General features: G+C 38.4%; 2 protein-coding genes across 7 annotated transcripts in view; one reads left to right on the top strand and one right to left on the bottom strand.

Moving 5' to 3' along the window:
- KLHL32 (kelch like family member 32) overlaps positions 1-17,684 on the top strand; it is a 201,186-nt gene extending 183,502 nt beyond the window's left edge. For 3 of the 5 annotated variants that reach the window (XM_053664863.1, XM_053664864.1, XM_037144419.2), the window contains one exon: positions 13,058-16,009. In XM_053664863.1, coding sequence (XP_053520838.1) covers positions 13,058-13,219 — 162 coding nt within the window. In that variant the 3' untranslated portion in view covers positions 13,220-16,009. Of the gene's footprint in view, positions 1-13,057 lie in introns of all 5 variants that reach the window. The other 2 variants (XM_037144420.2, XM_053664865.1) reach the window with 1 other exon arrangement.
- Positions 17,677-26,139, bottom strand: part of MMS22L (MMS22 like, DNA repair protein) — a 120,139-nt gene continuing 111,676 nt past the window's right edge. Inside the window, exons 23-25 of one of the 2 annotated variants that reach the window (XM_037144418.2) lie at positions 22,723-22,819; positions 21,227-21,394; positions 17,677-20,536 (exon numbers count right to left, since the gene is read on the bottom strand). In XM_037144418.2, the coding sequence (XP_037000313.2) occupies positions 20,455-20,536; positions 21,227-21,394; positions 22,723-22,819 (347 nt within the window). In that variant the 3' untranslated portion in view covers positions 17,677-20,454. Of the gene's footprint in view, positions 20,537-21,226; positions 21,395-22,722; positions 22,820-26,139 lie in introns of those variants that run through there. The other variant, XM_053664862.1, reaches the window with a different exon arrangement.

Here is a 26,139-nt window from a genome sequence, read left to right as displayed (position 1 = left end):
AAGGCTTCAACTGTCATCTGTAGGATTCGGGCACGCAGGGATGAAGCATGTCCAATGTTGAGAAAGTCTACTATTTTCTTTCTTTCTACTACTTGACTTTGCAGAGACTTCTTAATCCATTAAAAAGGGCAACCCAAACAGGAGAAAAGCTTGTTCTTAAATGGTACTTGTTTAAAGGTTGAGATTTGGCCTTGTTAGTAATAAAGCCTTGTGGCAAATATTAAAGATAGGTCCCTGTGGAGAGGGAGGTGCTCTTGTTTATGCGGTGGGTGTGTGAGTGTGTGTCTGGTGCAGAGGTGCCCCAGGGATGAGGGAGCAGCCGCCCCAGTGGAGAGGCGACTCGTCTGTGTTTCCAGATCACCTCCACTGCTCTCCACCTGTGGTTCCTGACTGTTGGGTACAGGATGTGTTGTCAGACTGGTACCCCCTTCTTTGCAACGCCTTCCTTCTGTCAGTTTCCAGGGGAGTGTTTTGGAGAAAAAGTGCCAACACTTCTTTTCCCTTCTCACAGATTAAATAAATGACGTTTAACACAAGCAGTCTCTGTTGTCCCATGGAACCCGAAAAAATGCTCTCTGGATGATGACCACAGCTGTCATTTTGTCTTCCGAACATGTATTCAGATGAGGGATGTCGTGAATGACACAAAATCCCTGCTCTTTCTTGTGTTGCAACCTTGAGCTGAGGCACTGGCTTTACCACTTACTAGCTGTCTGACTTTGAGCAAGTCCCTGAACTTTATCTTCATTTTCTTCTCCGTAAATTGAAGACAATACTTAACTTTATATAGTTGAGGCAAATACTGAGAGGTCTCTATTTTCTATATTTAATGAGCACTAATCAAAATCCCATTGAGATTTTTCTATGGGATTGATACTTCTCAAATTCTCTGGAAAGTTAAACATGTAAGAATAACCAAGAAAAAATTTATATATATATTTACATATTTTTAAAAATATTTTATTTATTTATTTTCAGAGAGGGGAAGGGAAGGAGAGGAGAGAAATATCAATGTGTGGTATTGCCTCTCATATGTCCCCCACTAAGAACTGGCCTGCAACCCAGGCATGTGCCCTGACTGGGAATCGAACCGCGATCCTTTGCTTCACAGGCCCACGCTCAATCCACTGAGCTATACCAGCCAGGGCTATATATACTTATATTTAAATAAGTACATATTTAATCCTCACCCAAGGATATGTTTATAGATTTTAGAGAGGGGTAGGGGAGAGAAGGGAGAGACATACAGACAGACATCAACCATTTGCCCCCCATACATGCTCCAACCAGGGGCCAAACCCGAGACCTTTTTGATGTACCAGATTACATTCCAACCAACTGAAGCCATCTGGCCAGGGCCCAGGAAAAGAAAAATTAAATGAGTGAGGAGACTTGCTTTACCCAGTCAAAATATCTATAACCGCAGCACTGCATGAAGATACATAAGTCAACAACAGGGAAAAATTAAAGCTTGCATGTAGCCTGCAATAGATACACTTGAAATTAGTAGTGACAGTGTACATTGTTAAGTAAATGGGATGGGGTACCTGGCTGTCCATTTGGGGGAATAATAGCTACAAGTATAATCTCTCTTTTGCGGCGTTAGTGATTTCCTCCTGTATGAGCTTGGAGCCCCAAATCTCAAGGGCCCCTTTCATCTGCAGTAATGCATTATTACAGTTAAAGGCTTAATTAATCACCTAGGTGACAGAAGAAGGAATGGCAGGGGATGAGATCATTAAAGCGGAGTAACAACAGGGCTCTGCTGAAACCTGGGGCACACCTGCATTTAGGAAGCAGGTGGAAGAAGAGGGACCAGAGCTGGAAAGCTATTAATAGGACGCCATCAGTGACAAACTTATTTTTTTTTAATTATGGAATCCAAGGCAGAAAACGTTTTACTTAATTTTTATTGAAAAATTTCTTAAGTGTAGTTGGAATACAGTATTATATTAGTGTCAGGCACACCATACAATTTCACATTTAAGTGCCTTATGATGACGTGATCCCCATGATAAGTCTGGTAACCATCTCTCATTGCAGTTATTATATTATTGACATACTCCCTGTGCTGGACCTACGTCCCTGTGGCTTATTTATTTTACAACTGGACGCTTGTACCTCTTACTCACCCTCACCTTCTTCATCCATCCTTCTATCCCTTCTCCTCTGGTGACCATCAGTTCATTTTTTATCTGTGGGTCTATTATTGTTTTGTTTTTTAAGATTCCACGTAAATAAAATACTACATATGGTATTTCTCTTTTTTCACTTAGCATAATACCTTCTAGGTATATCCATGTTGTCCCAAATGGCAAGACTTTATTCTTTTTTATGGATGAAAAATACTGCATTTCCATACACACCTTTTTCCATTCCTCTACCAGTAGACACCCAGGTTGCTTCCATTTCTTAACTATTTAAAAATATGTTGCAATGAACATGGTGGGAGGCTGAAAGCATATTTTTTATTTAGTGTTTTTGTTTTCCTCAGATACCAGCAGTGGAATTACTGGGTCATATGGCAGTTAAATTTTAAATTTTTTCAGGAATGTCCATGTTTTCCACAATGGCTATACCAACTTACAAGTCCTCCAGTAATGCATGAGGGTTCTTTTTCTCCACATCCTTGCCAACACTTACTTACATTGGTTGACTTTTTGATAATAGCCATTCTGACAAGTGCAGGGTCATATCTCATTGTGGTTTTGATTTGCTTTTTCCTGATGATTAATGATGTTGAGCATCTTTTCACATACTGTTGGCCATCTATATGCCTTTTTTGGAGAAAGGTTTATTCAGGTCATCTGACCATAATGAATTTTTTTAAATTTTATTTAGTTATTTTTCAAGTACAGTTTTTTGTCTATTTCTCCCATCCCAACCCCCTCCCCACCCCATGCTCCCCACCTGCCTCCCATTTCCACCCCCCCAGTCCTCATCCCTGTGTCCTTCATACTTGCTCCTCCAAATCCCTCCCCTTTTTCCCCCTTAAATTCCCTTCCCTCTCCCCTCTGGTCACTGTCCCCCTGTTCTCTATTTCAGTGTCTTGGTTTTTATTCTGCTTGCTTGTTTGGTTTGTTGTTTAGCTTCCTGTTAAAGGTGAGATCATATGGTATTTGTCTTTCAACACCTCGCTCATTTCACTCAGCAGAATACTTTCCAGTTCCATCCATGTTGTTGCAAAGGGTAGTAGCTCCTTCTTTCTCTCTGCTGCATAGAATTCCATTGTGTATATGTACCACAATTTTTTGATCCATTCATTTACTGATGGACACCTAGGTTGCTTCCATCTCTTGGCTATTGTAAATTGTGCTGCTATGAACATTGTGGTGCATAGGTTCTTTGATATTGATGTTTTAGGATTCTTAGGATATAATCCTAGCAGTGGAATTGCTGGGTCAAAAGGCAGGTCAATTTTTATTTTTCTGAGAAAATTCCATACTGTTTCCCATAATGGTTGTACCAGTCTGCAATCCCACCAACGGTGAACTAAGGACCCCTTGTCCCCACACCCTCTCCAACATTTGTTGTTTGTTGCTTTGTTTATGATAGCCATCCTGACTGGTGTAAAGTGGTATCTCATTGTGGTTTTAATTTGAATCTCTCTGATAGCTAACGATATTGAGCATCTCTTCATGTGTCTCTGGATATTCTGTATGTCCTCCTTGGAGAAGTGTCTGTTCAAGTCCTTTTCCCATTTTTTTTTTTTTTTCTTGAGGTTGAAATTTGTTAATATTGGGTTAGATGTCTTCTTAGAGTGGAGTCGTGCAAGTTCTTTGTATATTTTGGAGATGAAATCTTTGTCTGAGGTATCATTGGCAAATATGTTTTCCCATACAGTTGGTTGTCTTTTTAATTTAATACTGTTTTCTTTAGCCACACAGAAGCTTTTTATTTTGATGAGATCCCATTTGTTTATTCTTTCCTTTATATTCCTTGCTCTAGGGGACATATTGGTAAAAATGTTGCTGCATGGAATATCTGAGATTTTCTTGCCAATGTTCTCCTCTAGGACTTTAATGGTGTCACGGCTTATATTTAAGTCTTTTATTCACCTTGAATTTATTTTGGTATATGGTGTAAGTTTGTGCTCAAGTTTCACTTTTTTGCACGTAGCTGTCCCGTTCTCCCAACACCATTTGTTGAAGAGGCTATCTTTACTCCATTTTATGTTACTGCCCCCTTTGTCGAATATTAATTGACTGTAGAGAGTTGGGTTGATTTCTGGGCTCTCTGTTCTGTTCGGTCTATGTGCCTGTTTTTATGCCAGTACCAGGCTGTTTTGATTACAGTGGCCTTGTAATACAGTTTGATATCAGGTATTGTGATCCCTCCTACTTTGTTCTTCTTTCTCAAAAGTGCAGCTGCTATTCGGGGTCGTTTATGGTTCCATATAAATTTTTGAAGTGTTTGTTCTAGGCCTGTGAAATATGCCATTGGTACTATTGCTTTGGGTAGTATGGACATTTTGGTGATGTTAATTCTTCCAATCCATGAACAAGGTATATGTTTCCATTTGTGTCTTCCCTGATTTCTTTCTTCAGTGCTGTGTAGTTTTCTGCATACAGGTCTTTTACCTCCTTGGTTAGGTTTATTCACAGATATTTTATTTTTCTTTTTGCTATATCGAATGGGATTTTTTCCTTGATTTCTGCTTCTGCTGATTCATTGTTAGTATACAAAAATGCCTTTGATTTCCAGATATTGACTTTGTATCCTGCTGTTTTGCCAAATTCATTCATTAGTTTGAGCAGTTTTTTGGTAGAGTCTATAGAATTTTCCATGTATACTATCGTGTCATCTGCAAACAGTGACAGTTTTGATTCCTCCTTTCCTATTTTGATGCCTTTTATTTCCTTTTCCTTCCTGATCGCTGTGGCCAAAACTTCCAAAACTATATTGAATAGAAGTGGTGAAAGTGGACATCCTTGTCTTGTTCCTGATCTTAGTGGAAAAGCTTTTAGTTTTTGCCCATTGAGTATGATTTTGGCTGTAGGTCTCTCATATATGGCCTTTATTATATTGAGGAATGCTCCCTCCATTCCCACTTTGCTGAGTGTTTTTATCATAAATGGGTGTTGTACCTTATCAAAAGCATTTTCCGTGTCTATTGATATGATCATGTGGTTTTTGTCTTTGCTTTTGTTTATGTGATGAATTACATTTACTGATTTGCGAATGTTGAACCATCCTTACATCCCTGGGATGAATCCCACTTGGTCATATTGTATAATCTTTTGGATATATTATTGGATGCGATCTGCCATTATTTTGTTGAGGATTTTAGTGTCCATGTTCATCAGTGATATTGGCCTGAAGTTTTCTTTCTTTGTAGTATCTCTATCTGGTTTTGGAATTAGGATGATGCTGGCTTCATAAAAGGAGTTTGGGAGTTTTCCATCCTTTTGGATTTTTTGGAATAGTCGCTGAAGAATAGGGGTTAGCTCTTCCTTAAATGCTTTGTAGAATTCTCCTGTGAAACCATCTGTTCCAGGGCTTTTGTGTGATGGACTTTTTTTTATTACTGCTTCAATTTCTTTTGCTGTTATTGGTCTATTCAGGTTTTCTACTTCTTTTTCATTGAGTTATGGGAGATTATATTTTTCTAGAAATGTGTCCATTTCCCCTAGGTTCTCAAATTTCTTGGCATACAGTTCTTCATAGTAATTTCTTACAATCCTTTCTATTTCTGTGGTATCAGTTGTAATCTCTCCTCTTTCGTTTCTGATTGTGTTTATTTGTGTCCACTCCCTTCTTTTCTTGATGAGCCTACATAAAGGCTTGTCTATTTTATCTTTTCAAAGAACCAACTCCTGGATTCATTGATCCTTAGAATTGTACTTTTAGTCTCTATGTCATTTAGTTCTGCTCTGATCTTGGTTATCTCCTTCCTTCTACTTGCTTTGGACTGTTTTTGTTGTTGTTCCTCGAGTTCTTGCAGGTGTGGAGTAAGGTTGTTTGTTTGAAATGTTTCTATCTTCTTTAGGTAGGCCTGTATTGCTATAAACTTCCCTCTCAGGACTGCCTTCGCTGTGTCCCATAAGTTTTGGGTTGTTGTGAGATCGTTTTCATTTGTTTCCAGAAACTTTTTGATTTCTTCCCTAATTTCATTCTTGACCCATTTGTTGTTTAATAGCATACCATTCAGTCTCCATGATTTTGGGTGCTTTGGGTTTTTTTCCTTTGGGGTTGGTTTCCAGTTTCAGTCCCTTGTGGTCAGAGAAAATGCTTGGTATGATTTCAGTATTCTTGAATTTGTTGAGGCTCATTTTGTGTCCTATCATGTGGTCTATCTTTGAGAATGTTCCATATGCATTTGAAAAGAATGTGTATTACCTTCTTTGGGATGAAGGGCTCTGTATATATCAGTTAGGTCCATTTCATCTAGGGTGTTGTTTAATGCTGCAATATCTTTGTTGATATTTTGTTTGAAAAATCTGTCCATTTTTGATAGTGGGGTGTTAAAATCCCCTACTATAATTGTGTTGCTGTCCATATCTTTCTTGAATTCCTCTAAGATTTTCTTTATATATTTGGGTGCTCCTATGTTGGGTGCATAAATATTTATGATGTTAATGTCTTCTTGGTGGATTCTTCCCTCGAGTATTATGAAGTGACCTTCTGGGTCTCTCTTTATGGCCCTTTTTTTTAATTCTATTTTGTCTGATATGAGAATTGCTACCCCAGCTTTTTTTTCTTGTCCGTTTGCTTGGAAAATTTGTTTCCAGCCTTTCACTTTTAGTCTGTGATGGTCTTTTGTCCTGAGGTGGGTCTCTTGTAGGCAGCATATGTGTGGGTCATGCTTTCTTATCCATGCAGCTATTCTGTGTCTTTTGATTGGAGCATTTAATCCATTTACGTTTAAGGTTATTATTGATAGGTACTTATTCATTGCCATTTTTGTACCTGTGTTCCTCTCTGTGTCTCTCTTTTCCTTCCTTTCCTTAAAGCAGTCCTTTTAGTATTTCCTGTAGGGCTGGCTTGGTGGCAGCATATTCTTTTAGACTTCTTTTGTCTTGGAAGCTCTTTATTTGGCCTTCTATCTTGATTGAGAGCCTTGCTGGGTAAAGTAGCCTTGGTTGTAAGCCTTTGTTTCTCATTACTTGGAATGTTTCTTGCCATTCACTTCTTGCTTGGAGTGTTTCCATTGAGAAGTCAGTAGCTAACCTTATTGGGGCTCCCTTGTATGTTGCTTCTTTTTTCTCCCTTGCTGCCTTTAAGATTCTCTCTTTGTCTTGGAATTTTGCCATTTTGATGATGATGTGTCTTGAAATGGGCCTCCTTGGGTTCCTCTTGAATGGGACTCTGTGTGATTCCTGGATTTGTGTGACTTTTTCTCTCATCAAATTAGAGAAATTTTCTCTCATTACTCTTTCGAATATATTTTATATCCCTCGTTGTTGTTGTTGTTCTTCTCCTTCTGGTATTCCTATTATTCGGATATTATTACGTTTCATATTGTCTTGCATTTCTCTTAATCCCTCTTCATTCTTTCTGAGCCTCTTTTCCCTTTCCTGTTCTTTCTGTGAGATGCTTTCTACTTTGTCCTCCAACTCACTAATCTCATCTTTTGTCTCATCTACCCTATTTTTAATGCTTTATACTGTGTTTTTCAATTCAGAAATTGTATTCTTCATTTCCTCTTGGCCCTTGCTAATAGTTTTCATTTCCTTTTTCATGTTGATATAGTTCATGGTGAGATTGTTATAGCTCCCCTGTAGTTTCTGGTAGCTCATTGTGAGCTCTTTGAACTTCCTGATCACCAGTGCTTTGAATTTGGTATCTGATAGTTGACTTGCCTCTATTTCATCTAACATTCTTTCTGAGGGTTCCTCCTCTCCTTTCATTTGGGGATTGTTTCTTTGTCTTCCCATTGTTTGTGAGACTCTTCTTGTTAGCCCCAGCTTCTTAGATTAATCTGTTTTGACACCCTGGGTTTATGGTGTGAACTTCTGTGGTGGAATGCCCATGAAATTCAGTGGTTCAGTCTCTTTTGGTTATCCTGTTGTTCTCTGCTTCCACCTACTCAAATATGCAGTAACTTTTGGCTTCTCTCCTTCAGCAATGTGCAATTTGTCTCTCTGACTCTACTATTGGGAGGCCTGTTCTATGGGTCCAGCTCTGATCTTTTCGTATTTTCAAGTTGATTGTGACTCTTGTGAGTAAAAGAAATAAAAGACAAGGAAAGAAATAAAAGAAAAAAAGGGTAGGGGAATGGAAGAAAGAGTTATAAGTTTAGAAAGAAAAGAAGAAGGAATAAAACAAAATTTGAGAAAAGAGGACAAAAGTATTGAAAGATGAAACAGTAATAAAATTTAAAAGAAATACCAGATTACTTTTAAAAAGCAAAAATATAAAGAAAAGGAATGGAAAAAGAAAGGTTAAAAAAAAAGGAATAAAAATAAAATAAAGAGAAAAAAACACCCCAAAACAACAACAACAAAAAAGGAAATGTCATTTGTTGGTTTCAAACTAGCCGAACCAGTTTTTCTGGCTGCAGTTGGCTGAGGATTGATTAACGTGATTTTTCTGCCAGCCCTCTCTCAGGAGCGAGACACTTGGCGCCTCTCCCCAGCTCCCTACAATGGGGAACTAGGACTTCCTCACAGCGCTCCCCTCCCAGGGGTTACCATGGACTGGTATGCAGTGCTTGTGGGCAACTGCGCCAGCCTAGTTGCCTGGTTCCCTCCAGATTGAGCACAGACCTGCCCCTGTTCTGTGGGGAAGCTTTAGGCTGGGTGCCCTACCAAGCTGGGTGTGGAGCATACCAGGCTGTTGTGTCTATTGGAGTCAGAGCCCCACGCTGTACCTCTCAGTTCTCCTGGGCTGGCAACCACAGAGTCCTCAGTTGGGGCCCTTTGTCCTCAGTACCCTCTCAGCAAACTCTATCAAACAAGTCTCTCCTGGCACCCCACCTTGCTTGGCCAGAAAGGCAGGGGGTTGAGGGTCTCAGCTCTTTCCCCAGGACCCCTCGGAACCCGAGGCTTCCAGATAGTCCGAGGGGGATGGACTGGAAGCCGGGAGCCGATCTGAGGACTGGTCACGTCAACCTAGAAACTCTGTGTGCACGTCATGGCACGCTGCGTGGTGTGTACTGATCCCCCAAACTGTGCGCAGGTTCTAATCCCTTCTGCTCCTGTGTTTGTCTGGGTCCCCTGGCCAACCATGGCCAAAAAATCCTAGGGAGGGAACAGCTCAGGGGACCAGTCTGCGCGCTGAATGCTGTCCCAGGCGCCGTCAGGCACTCGCCCAGACACACTGCGCGCCAGGTGCTGGACCCCTGAACTGTGCGCCGGAAAATCCTAGGGAGGGAGCAGCTCGGGGGACCAGTCTGGGAGCTGGACATTGTCTCAGGCGTTGTCAGGCACTCGCCCAGATACACTGCGCGTGGGGCGCTTGGTCCCTCGAACTGTGCGCAGGCTGAAATCCCTTCCGCTCCTCTTTGCCTGGGCCACTTGGCTGCCCCGGCCGGAAAATCCCAGGGAGGCAGCCGTCCGGGCACTGAACGTTGGCCCAGGTGCCATTGGGCACTCGCTGCCAGGCGCTGGTCCCCCAGCGCCAGCGGAGATCCCTGCTGTTCCTCTTTGCTCCGTCCATGAGACTACTGTACCGCTGCTGTCTCCCTACCGTCTGGTTCCTCTGTGACCATCGAGGTTTGTGGTCCCTTGTTTTCATATATGCTTGGCAACTGCTGGCTTGCTGCCTTCTCCTCCTCCCATAATGAATTTTTAAAAAATGTTGGACTGCAAGAATTCCTTCCATATTTTGTATGTTAACCCCTTATTGGATCTATCATTTGTGAATATCTTCTTCCATTTAGTATAATGCCTTGTAATTTTGTTGGTTTCCTTCACTGTGCAGATAATTTTAGCTTGATAGTCTCATTTTTTTTCTTTTGTTCTCCTTGCCTGAAAAGACATACCCTGCAAAATACTGTTGAGACCAGTCAGTTTACTACCTATGTTTTCTTCTACAAGTTTTATGGACTTAGTTCTGACATTTAAGTCTTTGGTTCATTTTGAATTTATTTTTGTGTTCTTTGTCATAGATGAGTTGTCTACATAAGCGAGAATTTATTTCTGAGATATCTATTCTGTCCCACTGATCTATGTTTCTATTTATATGACAGTAACGTATTATTTTGATTATTATAGCTTTGTCATATAGTTTGAAATCAGGGAGTGTGATACCTCCAATTTAGTTCTTCTATCTCAAGATTGCTTTGGCTATTCGGGGCCTTTTGTGGTTCCATAAAAATTTTAGTATTATTTTAGTTCTGAGGATACCATGAGTATTTTGACAGGGACTACATTGAATTTGCAGAGTGCTGTGGACAGTATGGAAATTTTAATGGTATGAATCATTCCAACCGATGAGCATGGGATATCATTCCATTTATCCATGCCCTTTACAATTTCTTTCCTCAGTCGTGTAATTTTCAGAATACAGGTCTTTCAACTCCTTGGTTAAATTTATTCTTGGGTATTTTATTTTCTTTTTGATGCATTTGTAAATAGGACTGTTTTCTTAATTTCTCTTTCTGATCATTTATTATTAGTGTACAGCAGCTCAAAAGATTTCTGTATATTAATTTTGTATCCTGAAACTTGACTGAATTCATGTTAGTTCTAATAGTTTTCTGGGAGACAGTCTTTAGGGTTTTCAGTATATAACATCATGTCAGCTACAAATAGTGAGTTTTCCATTTTCCTTTTCCATTTTTTGTTGTCTGCCATAGCTGTGACTTCCAATGGTATGTTGAATAAATGTAGTGAGAGTGGGTGTCAGTGTCCTGTTCCTAATTAGAGGAAAAGTTTTCAGCTTTTCACATTTGCATATGATAGTAACTGTGGTTTGTCATATATGGCCTTTATTGTTATGTTCCCTTTATAACTACTTTGTTGAAAGTTTTTATCATAAATGGATGTTGAGTTTGTCCAATACTTTTCTGCTTATTTAGCTGATATTTTAACCCTTGAATTTGTTCTTGTATCCTGTTGACTGATTAACAGTATTGAATCATCCTTGCAACTGTGGAATCAATCCCATTTGACCGTGTGTATTTCTTTTCATGTATTGTTGGATCCAGCTTGCTAAAATTATGAGAATTTTTGCATCTATGTTCATCAGGGATATTGGCCTGTAGCTTGTTTTACAATGTCTTTGTCTGGTTTGGGTATCAGGATAATTGATGGCTTGGCAGAATGAATTCGGAAGTTTTCCTTCCTGTTCAAATTTAGGAATGGCTTGAGATGGCTAGGTATTATTAATTCTTCTTTAAATGTTTGGTAGAATTCACTTAGGAGGTTGTGTGGCCCTGGACTTTTGTGTTTATTTTTATTACTGCTTCACTTTTATCATCAGCCCATTTAGATTTTCTTTGTGGTTCAGTCTTTAAAGTTTTTATGTTTCTAAAATTTATCTACTTCTTATAGGTTGTCCAATTCGTTGGCATAGAACTGTAGTGTTCCTTAATGTTTTTGTGTATCTCTGTGGTGTCAGGTGTTACTTCTCCCCCATTTGATATCTGGGCTCTTTTTTTGTTGAGTATCGCTAAAGGTTTCTCTATTTTATATTTTCAAAGAACCAGTTCTTAGTTTCATCAATCTCTTCTATTTTTTTATTAGTGTATTTCACTTATTTCCATTCTGATCTTTATTATTTTGTTCCTTCTGCTTACTCTGGGTTTTTATTTTGTTTAGGTATAAAATTAATTTGGCATTTTTCTTGTTTCTTGAGGTAGGTCTGTATAGGCATGAACTTCCCTCTTAACACAGCTTTTGCTATATTCTGTACATTTTAGAAAGTTTTCATTTACATTTGTCTAAAGGTAGTTTTTGATTTCCTGTTTGATTTCCTCTGTCATTTTATAGTGTTTAATCTCCATGTTTGTGTCTTTTCCCTGCCATTTCCTTCTTATAGTTACTTCCAGTTTCATGCCATTGTGATTGAAAACATATTTTATACAATTTCAATGTTCTTGAACTTGAGACTTGTTTTGTGGCCTAACATGTGCTCTGTAATGGAGAATGCCCCATGTGCACTTGAGAAAATGTTTTTTTTTCCCCCTGTAGATTTTGGGTGAAATGCTCCATAAAAATCTAGTATAAAGTGACATTTAAGGTGACTGTTTTCTTATTGGGGTGCTTTATTTTTGAAGGGGGCATCTGGATGATCTCTCCAGTGATGTAAGTGGGATATAAAAGTCTTCTATTTCTATCAGTCTCTTCCTTTATGTCTATTAATATTTGCTTTTGCAGTCAGGCATTTCTGTGTTGGGTGTGTAGCTATTTACAGCTGTTACATCCTCTTGGACCCTTTTCTCATTACGTAATGTCCTCCTTCACCTCAGCCTGTTTGGAATGAGGTGAGAGGAAGTTCAAATAGAAAGAGACTGAGGCATCTGAGGGCTGAAAAGAGCTGAATGGGTTTGATAAATAGCATCTGACCAGTGTTCCTACAGAACATTCCTACTTTAGAGGTTAAGTCAGATTTGGTAAAATGACATCAGGCACAGAATGACAAAGAAACTCTCTTCCACGTAACAAAAATATAGAACTCCTGGTTGAAGGGGATATTGGGAAAAATTTCCAAAATGAACTGATTTTCAACTTGCTCCTAAGATGTCCTGTATATTCTACGTGGCAGACACTGGGCTAAGTGTCACCAATTTTCAGAACAAAGCTGCAGGGTCAGTGTTGCTTCCTTGATTTTACAACTGAGCATTTGTAAGCCAGAATATGACAACACTCACTAATTTGGACAAATTATTTGACCAGCCTAAGGCAGTTACTTTAAGAGGATAATGCTACCTACTTCATCCCTGTTCCAAAGATTTAATTATTGTAAATACACACGCACACGTGTATAAATACATAGAACATCACTTAGCAACTTAACACGTATTTCTGGTACTGCAGCAAGAGAAAATGAACAGCGGCTAAGGTATGGTCATGTTGGCATAACAATTTAACTGCAGGCTTCCTTGTATGTGCACACAGCTCCATTCTGAGCAATTGTCTTTGACATGCAGGCATCTTCTCTTCCTTCACAGGTACTGGATGTAAGCAGAGAAGGCAAAGAAGAAGTCTTCTATGGGCCTACTCTGCCTTTTGCTTCCAATGGGATAGCAGCATGCTTCCTTCCAGCTCCCTATTTCACATGCCCTAATCTTCAAACTCTCCAAGTGCCTCATCACAGGATCGGCACCGTCTGAAAAGCCAGTGCTCCATTAATAACCGTTATGAAGAGGAGGGAGAAAAAGCCTGATCATCGGATACTGGGCATGAATGACTCCGTGCTCAATGCTTCCTTGTTTTGTTTTATAGGTCTTATATTCAGATAAATGTTAGTGTAAAAAAAAAAAGAATCTAAGAATTTTCTAAAATACATAGCCGATAATTCCCACCACCCTTTGCAGTGTGTGTGATGTGTAACAAAATAGCGTATGTATGACTTTTACTGTGGTGTAGCTTCGTGTCAACTTAATGGTCCATCACTGTTCTGTGGGTCTTCAGAGCATTTTTCTACATTTTTTCTAATCCGTACTGTCTAGGATAGCACGGCAGCATCAGTCAGTTTATTTCCAAGTGCTGTCACCACTGACATTTAGAAGAACTTCAGTACTCAGTCCCTTTACTACTTAAACCTGGGAGCATGAACATTATGCAGCCGCATTCAGATGAGACTCACCATTATGACATCATAAATTTTTAAATGCTGTATTTTATTTAAGGTAATACAAATAATAGCAGTACAGTGGAATAGCAGTTGGAATATCCAGAGTTTTCACCTTGATCACGACTGTGATCTTGGGCCAGGGGCCCACCTTTACAGTGCTTCAGTTTTCCCACTTTCAGGAGGATAATTACTGATTCCCACATTAATTCAGACAGATGTTGTCAGGATTAGGCAAATACTCTGAAGTACTTTGCCTAAGGAAAAAATGTTACTCAAATTCCAAGGTATTTTACTGTCTTTTTAGAATCTTCTAACTGAACAGGGAGATTATTTTTGAGGTTTAAAAACTACTAGATAGAACTTCAAACACATGCTCTGGGACGCAGGATTCTAAAAAACATGTGTAAGAGATAATGCTAATTTGGAAAAAGGGACTTTATCAAAGCCAAAGATTCCTAACCTTGTACAAATCCTTGCCTCAAATAATAACTCAAACATCTCCTTTAAAATTTAGTAAAAAAGTGACATTTTGTACTGGAAAAAATTAGTCGTACTAATTTTGGTACCATAAAGTGCTTTGACATAAATGTGAACCTGGAATCAGTAGTTCTAATAGAAATTTTTCCACTTTGTTAAAGGTTATGTCAATCTTGAGTCCTTGTGGGATTCTTCCCCACAACCAATACATATTTTATTACCACCACTCTTAATAATGCATAAGGATTATTTTTAGGCTAGGTTTTTGGACTTGCTTTGTCCACAACAAAAACAAAACAACTCAATGATCAATTTGAACATTCAGCCAACAACTATAATTTGAGTTTTCCCCTTTTCCCAATCTTGTTGGGATCTAAGTCAACTTTATTAACAGATTTTACTTTTTTTCCTTGGCATAGTTTAATCATTCAGTAATCACTGATTTATAGGAAATTCTCATTTTATCCATGTAAATACTTTATTCTAAATATAGAATTCACTAATTGTATAAGATACCTAAAATGTTAATTTTTAAGTACATACATGTAACTTTTGGTTATCCAGACTAAAGGGTGGGAGAGGAGAGAGACCAGGAGTGAAGAAAAAAAGTGAACTAAAAAAAAAACATTTAGTTTAGACAAACAAAAAACCTTAAAGGTATTTTTACAATTCTGAAAGTGACATTGACAACTGCTATTTAGAAGGGTGACTGAGAATCTGTTCAAAAGGTATAAATCATCTAAACGAAATTTTAAAGATGCCTTACCTAGTCAGGAAAATGGACTCCGCCATTTTGGAATTCTTTTCAACAAGGACCTATGCAAGAAATATTTCAGATTCATTCATTCTTCTGCTTGAGTTTTTCCCTGTAGCAGTGTTACCTTATAAAACCACTAATATCTATTTGTAACCCCAGACCCTATATTCAATGAGTGAAAGGGAAAGGGTCTAAAAATAAGTTTGCCTGATGGTAATTGAAAGGTAGCTGGAGAGTACTCTTGTTTCTGTGTAGGTTTGTAAGTAGTCATTTAAAACAAATCATTACACACTATCAAACCTCTCACTGGTAAACACAGTATTCACCAATACTACAGAATTGAACTCAGAATTTAAAACTTTACATAATTTTCAGAAACATGCTTTATAGTTCAGGCCAGAGAACAGCATCCAAATTACAATGTCTGTCCCCTAGAAAAAAAACTCATAGATCACTTATAATTAGATCCTTTTGCTCAAATTATCAATAATAAAAGAAAGTAAGAAAAAACTATGTTTGGTCATATAAACTCAATTCCATTGAAACTATTCAAATATATGTTTTCCACTTACTTGCACTATTCTATAGTAATCCATTTTCTATTTTCAAAATTAAAGTCCATATTGTATTTGTATTTAAATTATTAATTTGAATTTCCATAGGAAAGCCATGAAACTTCCAACCATTCAAACAACATTTCAGGATTTTAGTTTAAAAGAGAAAAAGCAGCAGTGCACAGACACCAGCAGAGAGTTCCTGCTATGGGAAGAAAAGCCAGCAAAGACACGACTCTCCAAATACTCCGTCTGGACAACGCAATACAGTTCCCTACATTCTTAGTCCACAGTGTCAGTTGGGTTATGAGTACTTCCCTCATGGTTTAACCAGAGGTGCACTGCATCCCCTTCAGAGACTGCAATAGCTGAGAAACTGGTGTGCTACAAAGTATAAAAGCAATAGTAATAAGATAGAAATTATTTCTCCTGCTAACATGGCTCATTTTTATTTTGGTTTTCAAATAACCAATGTCATAAAAAGTGAAATCGAATAATCATGGGTGCAGTGTAAGTTAAATACATATATATTTTTATTATATATCATTATATGCACAAAATAATTTATAAACATGTGTATAAGAATGCCCCGAATTTTTCTAAAAGTACAATTCACAAATGCAATAAGTCAAGGAACTATTAACACACCAAAAACTTTAATGAGCACAAATTAGTCAATTCCAATCACACAGTACTAAATTTGCTAACCTAACCAATATAGTTTATCACTGAATCAAAACACCAGTGTCATCTTATTAAGTATGTGAGAGTATGCTACTTTGCTAGCTTCTGAAACCAACAGTTTTAGCCTAACAAAGCACATTATTTATATTGATATATTGTATGAGGGGGAACCAAAAAAGACCCGAAATTTATAAATTGTGTACATGTTCTTACATGTTTAAACTTCAGTCACCTTCAAAATACTCTATTTGATGCAATACACCTATCACAACATTTATCCCACTAAAAACAATTTTGAACTCATCAACTTTGATGTTTTTTAATGCATCTCCCATTTTTTGTTTCACGTCTTCCATGTTGGCAAATGTTTCCCTCTGAGGACTTTTTTCATAAGGGGAACCTAAAAAAGTCACTTGGGACAAAAGTGGGTGAATAGGGCTGTTCAGCTGTTTTTGGTCAAAAACTGCTAAACACAGGTATGGGCAGGTATGCTCGGAAATCACCCGTCATGAAATCGGCACGTGTGTTTGAAAGAGTCTTCAAAAAAAATTCACTGAAGCCAAATGCAGCCTCTCACAACAACACCAGCTGGTACACTGATGCAGCTGGGCTCCTAGAACACTCACCTATTGGGGAAGCCTGTACCACAAGGGGCACGCCCTCCAGAAGATAATCCGTGTTTTATGGGTCCCCCCCTTGTACACTTGTCTGACAAGGCGATATTTTTAACCCTAGGAGGAATAGACAGGAGACCAGTTTTTGGAGAATGAAAGGTTTATGTAAAAAGTCTACCAATCTACAAGCAGTGGCTTAGTAATGATAATACAACTCTTGGTGAGGTTTCTATGATATCTACCTTTTATCTTCGAAACACAAGCGCCAAGTTAACATGTATATTCAGGGAAGGCAGGTTTTATACAGGCTTTTCCCAGCTGCAAATTTCTGCATCGCATATAATCTTAAGGGGACATAAAAGTAAAAACTGTCGAAGTCTGTAAAATACACGAAAATGAATCCATGTATGATAACTGTTGATGAACAAAGCGGCTTTAACATTTTGTGATAAAGCATGAGAGAAGATAACAGTGATGACGAACACATGCACATAGTCTCGCAACCCACAACTAACTTCTTTACATAGATGCCCAGGTAGAAAAAGTTACACTTAAGGGGAAAAGAAAATATGCTAGGAATAGTACAGATATGTAAGTTTTAAATTATGAAACTGTTCTAATGCAAATGAACCCAATACTAAATGTTTTTTGTACAGAGACAATTCTCCATGTTTTTTGTTTTTTCCCCCTCATGGAAACCTAATTCAATGTTCAATTAAAATTTAAATCATAACCAAATCTGAATGTCCAATAAAGTCATTTTATCAGCCTGTTGCCCTTCAGTCATCTCTCTTACGCTCCATCTGACAGCTTACAGACATCACCACGCCTCGAGTGGCACACTCACAGAGTATAAAGTGAACACGGCCTCTGGCAGTCCAGGACAGTCCAGTCTCGGCTGGAGGTGAGTCTGGACAGGAGAGGTGGCCGGATGGCAGGAAGTGTCCAGACTGAAGGGTCTGGCTATCAGTTTATTAACAATGGGAAGTAATTTGAAGGCCCTGAGCAGAAAAGTAACAAGAGAAAAGTAGTATTTTAGGAACAAATGCCAGAACTGTGAGAAGGATTAACTGAAGAAAAGGAGACCAGAGATGAGAGATTATGGCGCTCAGCAGAAAAAAGTTTAGATGCATGAGATGACAAAAAAACAGCAAGAGCCTGTACTGCTGGTCAACCGGAATTGGGGAACGTGGAGAATCCGAGGTGACTCTGAAGTTTCACAGCTAAGTAACCTGGGAAAACAGTGTATTCCCTTGGTAGGGAATAAAGACAGGGTAGAATAGAACAGAGGGTGCTGACAAGGGCAGCCCAGCCTGTTGCTTTGAGATTTCTGGAGGCTCAGATCAGAGAGGGTGAGAGAGAAATTAGCCCTAGAAAGAGATGTGAGAAAGTTACAAGCTGGTGTTATCCACTGACTACTACAAGAATGCTGAGACAGAACCGGTGGAGGCCCAGATCTTAATGCTGGGGATAGGAAAGAAGAATGGGAAGGTGCTCTCAAAGTCCAGTGTAGGTAGGAAGGGGCAGGATCACGAAGGGCGGACTGAGACGATGAAGGAAAATGCAGGTGTTATGCAGAGGCCAAAGAACGTGAGAAATGAGAACACACTCTCCGATTTCACCAAAAGGGAGTGACTTATGAAACCAAAGGCAGGAGCAGCAGCCTCAGAGATCGTGGTATTAAGGAAGCCGACATAAGGTCCTCTCTCTAGGTCTGGGAATGGAAAACGACGAGACTATAGTAACATGCGAAGGGCCAATGGAGATTTTCAAGGAAAGAAACTGAGTCATAATTTTTCTCTTCAGTTAAAAAAACTCAGCTTCTTCAAAAATTCTCCTTATAAATAATAAAGAAACCATATACCTGTATTGGTAGACTTTTTGTTGCAACTGCTTTTTTAAGTACAAACTTTAGTTATTCTCAGCACATACAGTTATATATCCTAACACACGATTCCGGAGCATCTTTTTTTTATCCCTTAAAAGTTTTATGTACTATGGAGCAAGATTCCCAGACATCTTTATCAATCTGCCTTGGAAAAGTACATAAACTATACATAATCCCTTTAAAAGCATCACCTTAAATAGATGAAATAGTTTAATCAGTCACTATCATAATGACAAGAAATTCATTGCTATAAGGTCTATTAAGTAACTGAAGAGACTTTCATTTCATTGAAGAAGAGTTAAGTGGGGGAGGGGGAATAGACTTTGCATGTCATGAAAACAACAGATACTTCTTTAGAATTCAGATTACAATTAGGAGAGGTCTACTAACTATATTTTGCTGATTGCAATACATTTTATTTTTAAAGATACTTTTTGGATCAGTAGGGGGTTGGAATGTTTTCTTGAAGGAATACAACTATAATAAGCAGAGCCCCAGGAAGAAATATATTACTCGAAAGATAGCAAACATGATGCATAAGAAAACATTTAAAAAAGGAACGTAGGATCATTCTTCTAGGACACATTAGAAAAAGAGGAACAAAATCACAATTTTTTTTACCTTTGTGCATGAATAATACAATAATTATATCTAACATATCTAAACTGAATATAGATCACCAAATATTTTCACATACATTATCCTGATTTTTATCAGGACACTGTAAAATAGAAAAAGAATGATCCTTATTTTCTCCATGAAGAAAGTGAGGTTTAGTAAGGTTATGTAATTTGCTCAGAGTCACAAAGCAGAACTAGGTCCAAGGCCCAGGTGGGTCCGAACACTAGGACTGGAGTGCCTTGCACCAGACGATGCTTACCACCCAAGGGGTCAAGGGCCCACTGGTGAACTGAATCCGGAGACTGTTAGGAAGTCTACAGACAACGGCTGCTTAAAGGAACTAAACTGGTTCCCTGTAAACCTGTAAGACGCAGTTATAAGACACTCTAATTAATAAAGAGCAAGGAGAGAAATCAGCTGACTTTTCAGACTTCAGTTTTTGTAATACTAAGATTTGCCAGAACATTACTATTTATCCCCTTCTTACAGACTCGTGCTTATCCTCCTCCTGATGTGTCTGTTAGTGCAACTCCAAAAGGAAGGGCCAACAGGCACAGACATCTGGCGACTGTGGGAACCTAAACCAGCACCGTTGGCTTAACTGCTAAAGAATATGTATGTACACATTTACATAAACTGCATAATCGTTTCGGCAGACTGCGTCTCACTGCTCAGAGAGGTAAGCAGTCTTGGTAAAGGTTTTTTTATTAAGTTGCCTCACACATAATCTAAAAAAATGATAACAGTCCTATCTCCTGACCCCTTCCCCTTTCAAAAAGCCTTGAAAAGGCATCTTATTAAAACATAACTTGCAAAAAACACAACAAACACAAACCACAAGACATAAGTCACTACAGTAAAAAGTCCATGGACCAACAAGTACAAGTGTGCTTAGTAATTATTGCACAGATAACACTTCCGGTCAGAAAAAGTATCTTTAATTTAGTTGATCTAAAATCTCTTCAAACAGAATGTGGTCTCACCAAGTTCCAAAGATCCTATAACATACTTATGTAACCTTTATTTACTTATTTACATACTAAGTATATGCACAGGTATGTAAGAAAAAAAACCTAGAAAAGAATTCTAACAGAACGGTATACAATTAATTAAAAGGAATCAGAATGATGTGAAGTAGCTTTTATAATGAGTAGAAAAGATGAATCACAAAGCATATCAGGTGCTATCATTTTCCAGTCTCTGTATCTCATCTTGTCCCGCTTGTCCTAGGCGAGATAAAAGTCTGCTATAGGCTTTCCTGTTCGAGAAACAAAGAAAAGGAGGCCAATATATTTATTGCCTTTTCCATTAGTTTCATTTACATATTAACAAACTGACCCTGCCTGAATGTCTGTTGGTACACTCACACTATGTGATTAAAGTACTTTGATTCCTTAACAAACTTTGGGACATTGGAATCTAGGATGAGTGCTAAGCCCTTTAAAATAATCTCTTTAGAACTACAGGCTTATCTCCCCAATGTTGCATTACCCTGAATAGTTAGTTCAAGCACTGTCCTCACTAGGGCTGTAAACCTATTTTAAAAAAAAGCCTATTTATCTTTTACCAAAAACTTTATTATCTAATTGGGTCACTCGGCCTATTAACTGGATACACAAGATACAGTTTATTTAGTAAATCAAGCATCCTTCAAAGGACTGATTTGCCACCATAAATTTTATACAAAAACAAGACACAGGAGATCCTACAGTCTCCTGCCCAATGAGGACCGCGATGTGTTTGCAGGGGCAGCAGCACTGGTGAAACAGCTGTCCACAGTGGCGCCCTGCAAAGATCCCTGTGTGAACGGTTTGCCGGTCACGGTACTGTGCCGTCTTTCTGCTCAATGCACACCAAATTCTGGGGAGTGGAAAAGTAAGCCATTTGTAGCAGTGAATCTAGATTTGTAATTATGCCCCAAAGAACATAATCAAATGATCAAACATACCTCAGAGCGATGTTTCTGCCAAGGCCCCATTTCTGCTCCGCATCTTTCAGGGCCTGAGTGAGGGTGGGAACCAAGTGAAGGACAACCTGCTGGTCCAGCGTGGCTACTGTTTCTAAAATGCTGTATGTCTGACTGTCGTATCTCATACCGTAATCCTGGATGAAATCCCTGGAGGTAAATCGAGTTATACAGAATTACTTCTGGGGCGATTCCTGGGGTGGTATCTACGCGGCAATTATAGCTGTAACTTGAACACAGGAAAAATCATTTTATGAAAGATTACGTTAAGAATCTAGAGTTAAGACTAAGACAGTAACACTTAAAAACGCAGAGCAGACATGGCTTATTTCGGAGTAAGCGGTGAAGAAACCGGTGCCACTGAAAGGAGGAGGGAAGAGCTGGAACCCCAGGACGGTGAATGGGGGAATCCAAGCCCAGGGGCTTTTGTGCTGCATGTTGAATTCTGGGTGCTAAGGATGTGAAAGAAAGAAAAAAATAAGCCTGTCTTCCTAGATTTTCTTAGTACTTCATATCTCCAGATAAACGAAACAATACTTTTATGAGAAAAGCAAGTTATTAATAATATATTTTTATATTTAGAACTGAGCAAGAGGTTCTAGACCCATAGGAGGCCTTTATAAATAAGAATGACATAGTTTAACCCTAAAAATTTCCCCTCTCTCACCCAACAAAATGAAAACCACCTTAATAATTTGTACACAACAAACATGAATCATTTATTCATAGAAATCCTTTCTCCGCCTTAAGGTCCACAGTTTTCACAAATCCACTTAGTGCTCCCAATGTAAACAGACTGTAAACACCTGACAAGGGCCAACGATGTGACAAGACTGAACACTGAGAAATCCAAGATCCAACATCGAAGAAGAAAATGACCCCCAATTACTTACTATGGTAGTGCTGGGGTAGAGATATGTGTGATAAAGGTAAGCTGGTAGAAACTATGAGGAAGAAATACTTTAAAATACTGCTCTGACAGAAAGCACAAAAGAAGCAAGGCAGGGAAAAAAAAGTTCCTTATGTGGCATCGTTATTCTTGTGAACAAGCCACAGATCTACTCCAACAAATGAAGTGCAGGGAGGCTTTCTGGGGCAACGGTACCGCAAGCAAATAACGCACCCGTGATGGGCACTTCTACGCTGCGTCCTGAGTAAATGCTCAGCTGCTCGGGAGGCCCGTGCCCGTCACCATGACCCGAGCTTCCCACCTTTTACATACGCGCGAGAATCCCCCTGACCAGACGCACAGGTAATTTTAAGTCAGCTCACTTCTCTTGCTCCCTGGCACATTTATTTCTTTATTTTTTAATAAAACAACACAATGTAACAAAACTACTGCCAAAAATACAGTAATTGAAATACTATAAACAAGTAGTAACACATTATGTTTTGGTTAATTAGTTACTTAAAAAAACATGTTGGCTGTCAAGAGGCTGGCAACAGTGCCCTTGCCAGTTGGCATGTTTTCCAGTTACCTAAACACGGAAGTCAGCTGGGCGGCAGGATCTCCTTCTGACCCCACTTGGCAGGCTTTTACCATGTACTGCAAGCTCTCTGTGGCCAGCCTTCTAACTGGGAGGGAAAATGACAGCATTATACACTGTGTCTGAATTGACCATCTGGATCCTCATTTTTATAAACACTCTTGACTCAGAAAAATATGTTGTTTTCTTAAAGTATGTATATGCTTTCCTGTTATTCCTCAAAATGAAATAGCTAGGAGTTTTTGTTTTCTCCCAATGCGTATCTCCCAATCTATCTCCCTCTCATTTTAAGAAAATGTAAAAAGCTGAAGAGTCTACTTTTTACAACTTTATTCCTGAAAAAATACAGGTGAAGATACATCTTTCTCTTCGAAAACAGCCCATGTTCAAAAAACACTATACCATCCAATTCTGCAGGTAGTCACATACTCACAAAACACAGCCTTTAATAACTCCGCCGATTTACAGACAAGTAGATTAATTTTTTAATTCATAACCATATTTCTTCCACTCACTAAGAAATATATACACAGCAAACTAGAATCTGAAAGTTTACGTTCCTTAAAATTAGTCAAAGATACACACATGTAAAATCAACCATTTTTGATGCTGTCTTCCTATCAAACAGCAAAATAACAAAAAGAACATTTGTATTTTTAACCAAATCCTTTAAATTTGTGCACTTGTACATAATTTAAAAAAAATAAAAAACACTGTAGAAAATCCAACATGTTCCAAATGCTACTAAATTTTGTGTCATTTTAGGCCCATTAAATTTAAGTAGCTGGGGGAAAAGTGCTTTTTTTAAGAATAAAAAAGTTCAGAAAGTGTAATCCATTTTAGAGGGAGCAGAAAACATGATGCACAGGAACTTAAATATTTAGAAATAATGTTTTTCATGGCATAAGATAGTGGATAAAGAAGATACGGTATACTTGTCTTTATTGAGAAAATAACTTCTCGCCCTGGCTGGTGTGGCTCAGTGGACTGAGCACGAGCGGGCCTGCGAACCAAAGGGTGGTGGTTTGATTCCCACTCAGGGCACATGCCTGGGTTGTGGGCCAGGTTCCCAGCACAAGGCACATGAGAGGCAACCACACATTGATGTTTCTCTCCCACTCTTTCTCCTTCCCTTCCCCACTCTCTAAAAACAAATAAAGTCTTAAAAAGATAAAGTAATTTTTCATATTGTATACAATTCTAGAATCGATATCACTGGTTCTCTTTAAGATTTTATTTTAGTTATTTTTATAGAGAGGGAAAGGGTGGGAGAATGAGAGGGAAAGAAACACCAATGTATGAGAGAAACACTAATCGGCTGCCTCTCGTAATGCCTCCAACTGGGGACCTGGCCCTCAACCCAGGCAAGTGCCCTGCCAGGAACTGAACTGGTGACCTTTTGGTTTGCAGGATGACTGACGGTCAACCCAGTAAACCACACCAGTCAGGGATCACTGGTTCTTTTATTTGAAAAATGTTTTTTTGAAAAATTCCAAAAGGTTTTCTGTTGGAAAAGTACCAGAACATAAAGAAATAGTTTTCACAACATATTAATAATAAGCTTTGTTTTTAAACAACAGCTTTATTGAGATATAATTAATATATCATAAAACCAACCTTTTACAAATTTACAATTTTTATTTATTAAAAGTTTTTATTTATTGATTCTAGATAGAGGAAGGAAGAGAGAAACATCGATCTGTTGTTCCACTTATTTATGTACTCATTGGTGGATTCTTGTATGTGCTCTGACTAGGACTGAATCCACAATCCTAGCCTATCAGGATGACACTCTAACCAACTGACCTAACCCGCCAGGGCAATTAATTGACTTTTAGTGTATTCCAGAGTTAGGAAGCCATCACCTATTTAGTTCAGAACAATTTTATTATGGCCTCAAAAACTGTACATCTATTAAGCAGTCATTTCCTTCTCTCTCTCCCCTAGCCAAGGACAATCTCTAATCTACTTTTGCTCCTGACTCTTCTGGAAATTTTACATAGAATCATACAACATGTGGTCTTCTGTGACTCCTTTTTTACTTTGCATACTGTGAATGCATACTCATTCACACTGTAAAATGTATCAGTGCGTACTCCCTCCTTCCTTTCTTCGACAGCCAAATGATAGTCCATAGTATGGACCCACCCCATATTGTATACCCATTCATTAGCTGATGGACAATTGGGTTGTTTCCATTTTAGCTATGATGAGTAATGCTGCTATGAATATGAGTGCATAGGGTTTTATTGAAAAATATTGCCATCTTTATTTTTTAATTGGAGTTTTTAAAACATTAGTCAATTTTTTAGACTTTTTCAACAGCTTTATTGCCATATATTTCTCACACCATACAATCCACCCATTTAACATGTGCAATCCAATGATTTTTTATAAATTCACAGTTAGGCAATTATTCTCACAGTCGATTTCAGAATATTGTCTTTACCTTGGAACCCCCCACCCCGTACCCCGAGCCCTTTAGCTATCATTCCCCTACCCTCTGATACCCTCTAAGCAACCAGTAATCCATTATCTGTCTCTACAGACTTAACTATTGTGGGTATTTCATGTAAGTGAAACCATATAACATGTGGTCTTTTCTAACCGGCTTCTTTCACTTAGAATAACGTTTTCAAGGTTCATTCATGTTGTGGCATGTACCAGTGCTTCACTCCTTTTTACAGCCAAATAATCCACTGGTGAACATATTACATTTTAAAAATCTACCCGTCAGGTGGCGGGCAACCTACCTTGTGGTTATAATAAACAACACTGCAGGCGTTAATGTACAACTTTCTGCGTGGACATATATTTTTATTAATCATGGGTGTACACCTAAAAGTGGCATTACTAAGTCACATGATAGTTCTATGTTTAACCATTTGACAAACTACCAGACTGTTTTCCCAAGTGGCTCCATCGTTTTATATTCCCAACAGAAATAAATAAAGGTTCTAATTTCTCTACTTTCAAACCTTGTTTTTATCTCTGACTTTTTCATTATATTCAACCTAGTGAATATAAATGGTATCGCATTGTGTTTTTGATTAGCATTTCCCTGATGAATAATGATGCCGAACACCTTTCCAGGTGCTTATTAGCCATTTGTTTATGTTCTTTGGAGAAATGTCTATTCAAATCCTTTGCCTATTTTTACTTATTTCTCTTTTTATTATTGACTTGTAACAGTTCTTTACATATTGTAAAAATAAGTTCCTTACATAAGTGACTTGCAAATATTGTCTCCCATTCTGTTGGCTGTCTCTTCACTTTCTCAATAGTGTCCTTTGAAGTACAAAAGTTTTTCACTTTAAGTCCAATTTACCTTTTTTGTGGCTCATGCTTTTAGTGTCACATTGAAAAATTCATCACCAAATTCAAGATCATGGAGACTTACCCCAATGC

This window comes from Artibeus jamaicensis, unplaced genomic scaffold, assembly GCF_021234435.1.
Source record: "Artibeus jamaicensis isolate MK-2021 breed Jamaican fruit bat unplaced genomic scaffold, CSHL_Jam_final contig_387, whole genome shotgun sequence".
Taxonomy (NCBI): Eukaryota; Metazoa; Chordata; class Mammalia; order Chiroptera; family Phyllostomidae; genus Artibeus; species Artibeus jamaicensis.
The sequence above is the reverse complement of the archived record's forward strand: the minus strand, read 5'-3'. Positions and strand labels throughout refer to the sequence as shown.